General features: G+C 43.8%; 2 protein-coding genes across 5 annotated transcripts; one reads left to right on the forward strand and one right to left on the reverse strand.

The window, feature by feature from the left end:
• Positions 1–789: 789 nt before the first annotated feature.
• BDCG_08989 lies at positions 790–5,063 on the forward strand. Of its 2 annotated transcripts, XM_045424760.1 has the most exons (4): positions 790–1,686; positions 1,778–4,035; positions 4,262–4,535; positions 4,620–5,063. In XM_045424760.1, the coding sequence occupies exons 1-2, from the start codon at positions 1,130–1,132 to the stop codon at positions 2,787–2,789; spliced, it is 1,569 nt and encodes a 522-aa protein (XP_045273404.1). In that variant the 5' UTR covers positions 790–1,129; the 3' UTR covers positions 2,790–4,035; positions 4,262–4,535; positions 4,620–5,063. The 2 variants fall into 2 exon arrangements, with proteins under 2 accessions (XP_045273404.1, XP_045282781.1); XM_045424761.1 differs by lacking the exons at positions 4,262–4,535; positions 4,620–5,063 and having other exon boundaries at positions 1,778–4,198.
• On the reverse strand, positions 3,237–7,977 carry BDCG_08990 (cAMP-independent regulatory protein pac2). 3 transcript variants are annotated; one of them, XM_045424762.1, is made up of 4 exons: positions 7,494–7,966; positions 4,686–6,951; positions 3,888–4,509; positions 3,237–3,804 (listed from the first exon to the last, which is right to left on the reverse strand). In XM_045424762.1, exon 2 carries the CDS (start codon positions 6,778–6,780, stop codon positions 5,398–5,400), a length of 1,383 nt encoding a protein of 460 aa, XP_045273405.1. In that variant the 5' UTR covers positions 6,781–6,951; positions 7,494–7,966; the 3' UTR covers positions 3,237–3,804; positions 3,888–4,509; positions 4,686–5,397. The 3 variants fall into 3 exon arrangements, with proteins under 3 accessions (XP_045273405.1, XP_045282783.1, XP_045282782.1); XM_045424764.1 differs by lacking the exons at positions 3,237–3,804; positions 3,888–4,509 and having other exon boundaries at positions 4,577–6,951; positions 7,494–7,977; XM_045424763.1 differs by lacking the exons at positions 3,237–3,804; positions 3,888–4,509 and having other exon boundaries at positions 4,652–6,951; positions 7,024–7,720.
• Positions 7,978–12,165: the final 4,188 nt, after the last annotated feature.

A 12,165-nucleotide genomic window follows, 5' to 3' on the forward strand; every position in this document is an offset into this window, starting at 1 on the left:
AATAATAAAACTATTAAATATTCTGATTCTAATCTCAGATACAGTTATATAGTCAGTCTATTACAAAGTCTATTTATAAATTTAATAAAATATATATAATATTATATAAGATTATATTACAGAGTATTTTACTCAGAATAGTTAGTTTTTCTATAATATATAAAAAGATTATAACAAACTGATTTTTTTCATATTTTATACATATTTATTACAGACTGTAATGAAGCAGAATTAAATTATATTTAAAATAAACTTAATATTCACTTTCTCATTTCTTATTAAATTTAATACCTGTTATAATTAATAGTTTTTATTACTTTTTTCACTTTTATTTTTTATTTTATTATTTTATTTTCATTCTCTGTAATCACTTTTTTTTGAATAAAAAAACTGTGATATTCACTTTTAAATTATATTATAATATAAGTCTTAATATTTATAAATTACAAATTAAAAAGTTAAAATAATGAATATTTATTAAGATATTAATATTTAAAGTTGATTGTAATTAATTTACAAAGGTGAGTATTAAGTGAAAATGAGTATTAAGTGATTGATTACATTACACTTATTCATAAATATATTCACTGAAATAATATGATAATTATTATTATAATAAACTACTTGTATGAAAAAAAGTAATATTAAAACATCAAACAGACTACTATTTATATAAGGAAAGGTGGCAATAATGAAGGTTTATACTGTCAGAAGTTAAATATCCACTTTCTGTACAGCCCTGGCACTGTACGGAAAAAATCACCGAACAGGCCCTAATATCTGGGCAGTGGCTGAGATTCTGAGATAAGTTATACGAGTCCTTTTTCATTGCCGGTTTGGGAAATACGGTGTATTCCCGGATTTCGGAAATATATTCTGCCGAGACCCTCCCCGCTGACGTCTGACGTTTGTCAATCAGGGTTCCGATATCCCGCTCACAAAATTTCTATCCCCGCTGCCAAACATTCGTGAACAATCTAATCTCTACGATTGCTACTACATTTCATTGTCCTCAGGTGCCCTGGGGTTCCGATTACCGTCGAGGTGGCTATCCTTACTTCAGCGATGTTTGATCACTCCTCATAAATCTGGCTCCGCACACATTTTTTCCCACTTCTTTAAATCAGCCATGCCTCTCGTTGAGATAAGGGAACTCTTATCGTTCCCTGAAAACGGAGACAATGCTACGGACACGGTGATCAATTATGTTCACTTCAATCGGACCGCGCTAGAATATTTCAATTATATCCTCTATTCCAATGGAACTCTATCAAACGGCTCGAACTGTTGGCTTTCATTTGGCATGTACCAGCCTTCTATGCTATCAAACGGATCATTTATTAATGCCACTTCTTGTTATTTTCCGGTCGAGGGCCTCGAGGCCAGGGGAAGTGCCGGGATTGCTTTCGCTTCGATGTTTGCAATAACGATAATGTTCACCTTGATAAACCTGCGGAAGCATGGGAAACGGTTCTTACCGTTAGAGAAACGATGGAGGGTCATTGGAAGGAGATGGCAGTGGTATTGGATGCTCTTCGTTGCAGCCTGTGGCACGATAAGCTGTTTCATGGGCATTGATGTCGATCGGAACTACTTGCAAGGACTTGCCCTTTCTCTCCAGAGTTTGTTTTTTTACCTGCTCTTACCTGGACTGCTGGCTGCAGTATGGGAAGGAGTCAGGCATTGGTACGTACTTAAATCAATCTATATGCGCAAATGATTCTATTCCTGCGTGTATGCTTCGGCTTTGATCGCGACTAACAAACGTCATTTACAGGGGCTCGTGGCAGGAACGGCAGATCTGTGACCGCGACACCGTTGCATTCTCGGAGGCTTCTACGAGGGAAAAACAGGAATTCTACTTGCCATTGATTTTCTACCTTTTCGGCTGGCTTAACTTCTTCATGGTCATTCCCAGAAACTGGAACTCGATCCCAAAACAACGCAGCGAGGACCAAACAATGAGCGTAGCGAAGCCATCCGCAACAGACGGGCGTTTTAAAGCGGGGAGCATTCTTGCGGCCGTGTGCTTGGTTATCATCTGTTATAGCCTTGGGCACAGCGTCTACAGATACAAGGAACGACCTGTAAACAGGTCCAGTTTGATTACTTTCTATTTAACCTCTGCACCCTTGAAATTCATCATCTGCATCATTCTAACAGGCCTCCGCGTTGGATTTGGGGTTGCGTCCACATTCTCCTGGGATATTTCCCCCGTTAAATATGACGGCAATGCCGGTTGGCTCTACGGGCTTGGCTATGCTCCTGCATTACTCGTTCTCGTTGTTCTGAACATCTGGGGTTACATCGATCCTAATGAAGACAAGTACCTCATTGAGCAACGCCGTGAACGTGGACGCGCAGCTGACGCTGAGCTTGGTATCGAGGCTGGAAAACGAAAGCCAGCCTGGTGGCGTCGATTGCACCCTGACTTCCAGCATGTGTCTGGCAACGATCCTAACGCTAGATTAAAAGCCCTGACTACTGAAATCGGAGGCGGAAGGCCTACGCAAAAGAACTTGGAGCATTATATTGAAATGGGAACAATCTCTACGGGCACGCGGGACCAGAGTGGCCATACCTATGATGTGGAGAGTCCAAGCAAAATTATACCAAACGATCCAATAGCGGACTCGGTCTCAAGAATTAACACTTCTATACCATTGAATCCGACAGGTCAGAAAATGCGGCCTCCTAGTAGGTCGGGCAGTCAGGCAACACTTTCATCCGGAGAGACGCTTCATCAAACTCAACCACCTCAAAAAGTGAGGAGTATGTTGGATGTCTGAACAATTTTGGTTTATTATTTATAGTATCAGTTTCCTGCGCCCGTTTATTTCTTGGAATTTTTCTATATACATCGTTCATGGTACATACAGTCTGGAAAAGCTTGGCGAAACTCAGGCGCTTGGGATCTGGGAAGGAGGTGTGTTCGCGAAGGCTCGGCGATTATATTGTTAGGCCACTGGGCCAAAAGAGCTCAATCTCACCACCTGTGTGTGCTGATGGTAGAGGGGTTGAACCAACCCGGGACCCCCAACATATATCAATCGTGCCGCGCCTGAATAGAGGCGCACACAAAGCAAAAACGGCTTCCTGATGACCATAGGATGTTGGACTGTTTCCAACCTCCGTTACGACCCGGTTGATGATTGATTCACGAGAACGCTGGCTGTGGATCCTCAGGGAAACAAGGAAATATGAGTTTTTCATTACTTCCTATTTTATTTTTGGAATATTGGTTTATAAATTGTGTACGACTCTTAGAGATCTACTACCCCCTAAATTTGGACATGTTTTTTGCATTCGACCTTAATTTGGAATATATCACTGCAAACTGGACTCAAGACATAATAAATATATAATTTTTTTATCCATTCACTCCTGCCAATAAGCCCCAATACGCTTCGGATCCATACATGAACTAACAAGAATCCTTTGATGGCTGGAGAACTGTCAATCAACGCACTGCATCTCATTGAATCAGCGTTTTTTCAGTCTCAGTTTTGTAAGGATCTGTTTCACAACCTCCCCGATCCTTCGGGCAAGATCTATTTCTATCTCAATCGTCCGCTACGAAGTCCATGGAGAAAAATAAGCTTTGCAACCTTTACAATTGGACTTTCAAGTCTATTCGCTAGAAACACGAATCTTCGCCGATTTTATATCGCATAGATGACAGGGGATAATCGAGTTGAGTGACATTCTTGTCAAGATATCTCCGGCTTGGTCGACAAGGATTTTTGGTCCCCCTCCCCTTCTCCGAAATTTTAAGTAGTCTTTAGCTCAGCTTATGGTTTGAAGCTGTCATGTTTTAGATCACGGTGTTAGCCTTGAGCCCCTACCCTCATCTTGCGAATGCTTGGGTCGCACTTATGTGTGCTTACTGAAATGCGCCGATGTCCTAACTATGTGCCTTCCCCCCGGAGCCTGGCGCCTTGACATGGATGATATCGGGGTTCGGAGCCGCATAGCGAAATCCATACATGTGCCAAGGTGCTCGCCATTTCCTTGGAGTATTTCCTAGACACCCAAGTAGGGATTTGCTCTCATATATTCATCCGTGCGTGAAGATAAGCGGAAATTAATATTATACATATATCCATAAAATGTCTAGAAACAAAAGTGGTTACTAGAAATGTTCAGACATGAACAAGTATATATAAGCTTAAATAAATAACGTTTTGTATTCGCCAAATTATTTATAGTCGCGGAACGAAATTAAGCATATTTGCAAATATAAATACTAATGTGGCTGCAGGTTTTCTAATCTTGGAACACGCAGACGGGCTAGTACTTACTACGTTGCTGAGCTGAATTACGGAGTACGGATGAACCAGTGGCCCTGGATGACACCCCCCCGGTGTGTTGGTAACTTTGCTGATGTGGGCGAGACAATGAGGGAGAAGCCATTTACACACCGGGTTGATATTGAGCCGTACTCCGTTTACTGAAAGATGATGCACCATACGTCCGTAAAAAGGTTGGAGTTGGCAATCCATTTACTGCCTAATAATCCTGGATAATCCACATCAGTCAGTCAGTCAGTTACCTTTTGTGAATGATTGCACATCTTTCTGACTTAAAACACATTCACTTTATCGATATCTACTGCGTAGATGTACTCTAGCAAATATGCAAACAACTGCTCTTAGGAATCAGGCGTCTCGTAGACGGTGTTATACCGTTAGTATTTACAGGCACAATTTGAAGGCTAGTGCTGCAGGAAGATCGATCACCTCGATATGGATTTTTGGCTGAAGGGAAGACGGAAGCAAGCCCCCGCCATTGCATTTAGATATACCGGGAGCAATTTGCCATGTATTTGTGTTACAATAGGAAGAAAATGATACAAAAAGGAACACTGGGTTCCATCGCGGCACCCCGGGGGAAAAAAATGGTTAGAAAGAACGAACATTATTTAACACATTCATCCCTCTTTCAATGTTGAGAAACCTTGGAAGTTATAAAAAACTCTTCATAATAAATACTAGATATGAAAACAGGGTAAAACGCGGACTCAGCAAGACAGTTGTCATAATAATAATAATAACAACAACAACAACAATGATGATGATGGTGATGACAACAATGAGAGAAACACACCCTAGCCTGCCCGATTTTAGTCCATTCCCATGTAAAATGTAGTTTCCCATCCCAGTTTTAAATGCATCCACAGGTAGTTCTCGTAGATACGGAGACCACACCTAATTCACAAAACGCCCATGCAGACCTGTAACAAAAACCCCACCCGAGAAAAACAGGTATTCCCGTGGGGTCGCTAAAATCACACGCTTTTTCAGAAAGCCAGTCTGTAAACGTGCGCCTAAGTGTTGAGAAAATAAATTATACATCCTTGTGATAAAAGTATCTCAAATGAGATCACTCGTAGGTAAATCAGGCAGTAAAGACCTTATCAAGTTGTCTCAACGCCCTCATATCTTCCCCAAATCCAATCTTTTCACTGGGGATGTCTTTCGGTCCATTGCCTGAGCTCACATAGGGTTTTGGGCTTCTGGTACCTGTGCCATTTGCTCGAGCCTGCGGCTGTGATCCGTCAAGAATACTAGACAAGGTCCCGGCGGGGGCAAGTGTCGATGGAGGGAGTGGGCCGTTCATAAGTGCATTGATGCTTGGAACCTTTGTAGCAGATGAAGATGATACAGCGTTGTTATTATTATCTTGGCTGCCATTGTCATGGAGTGGGATGTTCTTCAACGGGGCAGGGCTAGGAGCATGTTTAGGTGAGGTTCCATTAGCCTGGGCGTGGCTATGTGGTGACCCATGAGGGTGGCCGGGAGAACCCATTCTTGGAGCCCCTATGATGATTGGTGGGTGGGACCTTGGAGATCGAGCGGGAGTATAGAAAGGGACAACCTGCCCGCTAGCAGCATTTGGGAGGTGCTGTTGCATTGGAGGCGGGAGTGTAGAGTCGGCTGGATGCACCGATCTTTCGTACGGAGCGGGTAGTTGGGGATGGTGTGGGTGGTGTCCATATGGAATGGATGAATGCCCATCGGAGGCCCCAAGAGGAGGCAAATAGGCAGGATACGGCATGACTGCAACATGTGGTGCGCTTGTAATAGGAGGTGGATGCCAGTTGTACGGGGCGGTAGCATATGGTTGAGCGTGCGCAGCACCGGGCCGAGCGTACGGGAGCGAGTGCGGTGATATTGAAAATCCGGGTCTGGACATAGGGCCACGGGTCACAACGGGTAGATTTTGTTGATCGTTAACACTGGATTCAGGATATAAGCCTTTCTGTGGGCGGATATGTCGCAGAGCTGGATCAGTGGATGGCTGATTCAATCCAGGAGCGGTTGGGTGGGATCGTGCGTAATAGCTTATTAAATGGAGGTGCTGACCCGTAGATGTTGTTATACTGAAGGACTGTTTCATTAATCCATCCGGCTTATAGCGATATCCATCTGGGCCTTCCTCCCCACCCTCTCCGGGATCTTCATCGCTACCTCTATTACTGTCAGGAGTTTTCCCTGCCCTTGACGCCTGCGTACCATGGCCGCCACCTCTTTTCCCTTCCATTTCTCTGTAGGTCAAGAAGCTTCCCGATACCCTGCTTGCGCTCCATGATTTTCCATCTGTCCATCTTCTCATTCCGGCTTCCCGTTCATCCCAAACAAACACAGAGCCAGATTTAACCGCTTGCCTTTCCTTCTCTGATAATCTTCTCTGGACTCGCGGTAAAAGCCCGATGCGGCAGGCTTCGAATAAGATAATAGCATCCGCGGGTGTGCGGACATGTCCGTTATACGTCTCCATCCCCTCTCCTCAGCAGTGAAAAAAGCAAGTTAATACAACCGCCACACACCGAATACGAGGGTCCTTTCGAATATCGTGGGAGTATTTAAACGCGCGAGGACAGCAGGAACAAGGCCAGGAAGTGTGGGAAACCTTCGTGTCTCTAAGCCCCGTATTCACAATCTCTAAACACTAATGATCAGAAGGGGATATTAGCATTATATGCATCAGTTGTTATAGAACGGAGGAGAAGGGCTAATCAACTTGAGCAAAAACGAGCTACTAGTTCGGAGAGAAGTAGTGGTAAAAGCGAAACCAAAATAAAAATAGTCCTCTGATAAGGATTCCGTAAATAAACGACTATGATGAGGGATCAGACAGAAGCTCCATTACGATAGGCAGGATAAAGCTGGAAACTCTCCGCCGAAATTGGGGCTGGATCGACAACCTTGAAAACGGTGAATAAGGGATGTCTAGGGATGTCTAGGTCGAGAATGAAGAGCAGAGAGACGCAAAGGGCTAACAGAATCACCCGGGCAAGTAATCACGCAGTTAAACAGATTATCATAGCAGTATCCCGCGAATTTTGATGGTGGGCTTTGACCACAAGATGGAGGGGCGAAAATCCAAGGATGCATTTCTTTAAATCAAATGAGGGGGAGAAGAGCAGGGCAAGCACGGATAGATATGAGATAATTTCGCAGCATCCGGACGATAAATTTTGCAAAACATACCTTGACTGCTTTCGCTGGGTTAAGATTATGTTAAGCTGATGCGAGATGAGAGATAAAACGAGTATTAGGAATAAACATTTGAAATAGATCAACAGTTGAGAAGGAATACCGTAAAGGTCCTTGAGCACTGCTTAAGTTCAGCAGACCCCGGTAACAGTGAGTGATGTCAGGCAAAGGGAAGTATGGTTTTCGTAGCGCGGTCTAAAACCAAAGGACGGCGAGGGAAGAAGAAACGGAATCTTTGGAGAAAGGTAGATGGAATAAGGTCCCGATGGTTCAGGAAAGGCGCAGCACGTGAGAAAGAGTCTCGCTGATTGGATACGATGCCGACAGTACCGTATCGCGTTTGTATAATACCATACGTCACCAGTACACAGAATATATGTATTGTCATGTATGACACGATACATGGCTGCCCTCAGGGAATGAAATATACATACACTTCCAACTGTGAACAAGAAAAGCGACGTATAATGTACTGTAGATAGAGCTGGGAGGCCATGCGCATTTGACGCTTGGGGTGGTTTACTGCGCATAAATACCCAGCCGCTTACATTTACATACTTTGGTATTTTTGCTTCCAACGTCAGGTAGGGAGGGGGTGGATCAAGTTTGGCCGCCCTCGTTCCTTGGACGGGACGTTAAGCGCTGGGACTCAAATGGGCGCATTCAGGAATGATCTATTGAGGATTTTGTTGAATACCAAAACAACAAACACGTCAAAAATAGCGCAGTCCCAAGGCCGAGTATTGCCAAGCATGACTCGTCCAATACTCCGTAGCATGGAAAGAGAGTACTCCGTAGTAAGCTTTTAGTTGAACCTTATGCAATGCTCCATTTCTTTTATTTTGGCGAACTTAATATGACTAAAGTGCAAGACTGCGGGGAAAACACAAATCACCAACTATGTGGGAGAAGGGGTTTAATGAATCTGAGCAATGAGTTTTTGCTACAAGCTGCATTATTGTTTGGGTGGCCCACGCTCCTTCGGTTCATGGTTGAGCCCGCAACATAGGAAGCTTAAGTTTAAATCCACGCCTTGGTGGACCTGGAGCAGGTAGTACGCAGTACATGCACCATACATTCTTTTGCAGGGGTTAAAGTTAGGCACAGTGTATTGTGCCAACACAGTAAAGAGGCATAACTAACCTTGGAGCTGTAGCGCCATACATTCTTTGCGCGTAATTTGCCCAATTCCTGAACTTTCTGTCCAATAGGCGAGCGAAGATAAGGCCATAAGAATTTCAGTTAGAAAGATCCAACCATGACAATGATAAACCCTGTACAACCTATGGTGCAGTACATACATTACGCTACAGCCAGAAAGCAGAAAATGTGACAGGGTGCATTTTATTACCAAAGGCCTTGTCCTAATTCCGGGCATTGTACAGATTACAGTATGTACTCGATCTCGTCCTGCAAAGCCACTCACTCCATCGAAATCTATTTCTCAGCTTTTTATCCCGAGGACTAGGTATTGCACAGCTCTGATTATTGTGTTCAATCCCTACGAAATGTACACTTCAAACATGGGTTCTGAGATATGTGCAAGCACTAATACAACAGAAGATGAAATAGCTCCACAAGCTGTGGCTGTCAGAAAGTGCAATTTGCATGTTTGTATCTGCGAATAAGCGCCCATCATCTTAACCAAATAAAAATACCAATAAATGGACTTTCGTGGTGTCTCTTTCAATTCTCAGCAGGAGAAGCTAGCAAATGCCTGTTACAGGCGGCTGCCCACAGGATCATGATGATATGGCTGCATGGTATTGTTGAACAGTGCCTCTACAAATAGGATAAATTGCTGACGAATGTTAACACGCAGCGGAAGGCGTATCTCGACTGGCTGGGAATCGCAATCCTTACTGTGGCCTGTATTGTTTTCTGTATCGGCATCAAGAATCCGGTTTGCTGCGCTCCCCGACAAGGTAAAGCCAAGTTGACAGAAGAACGGAGGATTGCACAAGTTAAAATAGTAAGTAATCATTCCTCATAGAATGTGGGTCTACTAGCATCCTGCAGGCTACCTAAAACATTCTATCCAATCACTCTATTTTCAGCTTACCCTTTACCTATCGATATGCCTATTAACTTCTTCTTCTCTGTCGGAAAGAGATCACTCAGGTAACACTAGATTTGTGATATCTGAGTTGAAACATTTTCAAGGGTGACATAAGGTTGCCAAGATGTACCCGGTGTTCAATCGCTCGATCGCCGTGCAGGCTTGAAAACCTATCTTGGAGAAAATTTATCAATATGTCACACTAAATTGCTAAAAAAAATATAGGCGCGCTGACTATTTTGTATCAGCATGGGCCTCCATATGGTCACGGTACATTCACATATTAGTAAAGTTCACTTGCCTCTGAGAAATGTGATCTCCAGAATACAGCTCGCAAGCTATGCAACGCCTGCGCCATTTAAAGCACTCGCTAATATCCTTACTACCAGTAGCTTAGAAAATCAAGAGAGTCAAAGACTGGTCTTGCTCGTAGGATCGGAGGTGAATCCTTCCACGGGATCTGGAGTTTGTCAGCTGAGGCTGAATTTCTAATCTTAGGAAATTTCGGCCGTTTGAAGCTGCGCTGATAGGTTCAGTGAGCAAATTCAGCTTCACAAGTCCTACGGATATAGCATTTTTAGAGGTCTCGTAGCATCTCCTCTGTGATGCAGACCTTTCGTGGCTGATGGCCAGTTACACACTCATCCAGCGTGAGACTGGAAAGAGAATAAAGAACTGTGAACAAGATTGCTACTGTACAGATTATTTGGACTGTAATGTTTTGGCTACTTCGCTGACTTCAACTCAGTTCGTTACGCTCCAAGATCTGGTATCCAAGATGAGAGTCTAAGTTATGTGGATTTCCGTATTACGCATACATACATTAATACGACACTAACACCTGAAAAGCGCCATATGGCATGGAATAAATGCGTTCAAAGTTATTGCGCTAGTAACATGCTAGGCTAGTAGTGGTAATTTAAAGTTAACTTTAATATGACATCCACCCGGGTTTGGACGAGTTACTAAGAAAAGAGTAATAATAAACTAATGAATGAATCCTCATGCTAAGGAGTGGCCTGCGGCCATCGGTTTCGTATTATTGTTTTCCAGTATTTATTAACAACAATAATAGTGATGAAATTGCCCCGATTCTTCGGGTACATACATACATAGTAGTAATTCTTCCCATGCTTTCCAGGCGGGGTGGCGTGGCGTAGTTTCCTCATAATAGCTCTGGGGGAAGTTGGTCAAGCCATCGATCGCCCTGAAACGAAAGCGCTCCGGTGAAAATAATAATGTTCCTAGAGAACGCCAGGATTAGTCTGGACCCTATTTGGTATGAGTGGCGTTCGAGAGCGAAAGCTATTTCCAGGCTCATAAATCGGGGATGAGGTCACCGATCACCTTGGATGTGAAATGTTTACCTGATTGAAAGCGCCAAATTTCCTGTAACCATACCTCAAGACCAGGGGGCTCTGTATCCAGTTCAGTTGAACAGTTTTTCAAGTCCCAAGGAGGACCCAAGCTTGGATATATTATGCATGCGTACATGTATATAGCACTTGCAAGGTTCTGCTTTGGACAAGTTAAGCAGGTTGGTTTGAGGGATGCGAATCGTCGCCCTTAGCCCCAACATCTTCCTTAGAGTTCCTTTAAGATTTTAAAGTTAAAACGTGGGGCCGGCAAATATCGGCCAAGCTTTTAAGCGAGCGGGGCGACCGTGATTTTGTATGTTTACTTTTTACGGTTCCCATGGCTCCCCCAAGCAGTGGAGGGCCGTGCGTCGTCAGTGACTTGAGGTTTCAGCGCCATGGCGCCAATTTGGCTATCATCAAATTCTCGACAGGGACAGCGTTGTGGTTCTTGCAAAGCTTTGTTGTATCTTCCTCGTTTTTTGCTTTTATGTGAAGAAAACACACAGCTAGCGACGACGCTTGTCGGGGCGGAAGCATAAGAAGCAGGCCGGGTTAAGTCTAGAATCTCCCCCTTGCCATGGTTGTTGAGTGTCAAAGGAAAAAAGATCCAGCACTTCATTGACTATCTCATTATTTGAAAGGTTCCAGTTGCTTATTTTTTCTTGGTCATCATGTGTCAGGATGACTGTGTTCGGAGATAATCCCACTACTGGAAGTAAGACTCAATCAGAGGATTTCGACAAGAGCCCATCTATCTTCCGGCAGCGGAAAATTTTCAATCATTACTTCAACAAACCATTATCCAGACTCCGGACTAAATGAGATCCGATAGTATGGGGACATGAATAATCCAAAGCGGCGCCTATAGACCTAGAATACGGTGGATGAACACGTTTCAGTTGTGGATGACTGTCGCCAATTCAAAACCAACAGATAGAACTACATGTATGTACGGAGTACTGTACATTCAATTAAGGTCTAGGTTGCGACACCTTCCACCGCCCCGTTTTGCCGCCAGATTTGGCAGGACATTTCCGCAGCACGGCGAGTAAGCAATAATGGACGCAAATGCAGCAGGCCATATTTGGTCATCATTATTACAAGCATCAAACGCTCGCTTACGCTCGCTTTGCTGCTTGCGCAGCCCCCCCTACCACTTACGCCCTCAACGAATACCCTTCGGAAGTTTAGGTGGGAAACTATCTCAGCCATTTTTGACATGGGCGGGAACTCCAAATACGTCAAATCA

Source organism: Blastomyces dermatitidis, assembly GCF_000003525.1.
Source record: "Blastomyces dermatitidis ER-3 genomic scaffold supercont1.13, whole genome shotgun sequence".
NCBI lineage: Eukaryota > Fungi > Ascomycota > Eurotiomycetes > Onygenales > Ajellomycetaceae > Blastomyces > Blastomyces dermatitidis.

Excerpts from the sequence above, each read along its gene's own strand:
- BDCG_08989 (XM_045424760.1), top strand. The coding sequence starts at position 1,130 with ATGCCTCTCGTTGAGATAAGGGAACTCTTATCGTTCCCTGAAAACGGA. Across the intron at positions 1,687-1,777 it reads TGGGAAGGAGTCAGGCATTG|GGGCTCGTGGCAGGAACGGC; the intron begins GTACGTACTTAA and ends CGTCATTTACAG.
- BDCG_08990 (XM_045424762.1), bottom strand. The coding sequence starts at position 6,780 with ATGGAGACGTATAACGGACATGTCCGCACACCCGCGGATGCTATTATC.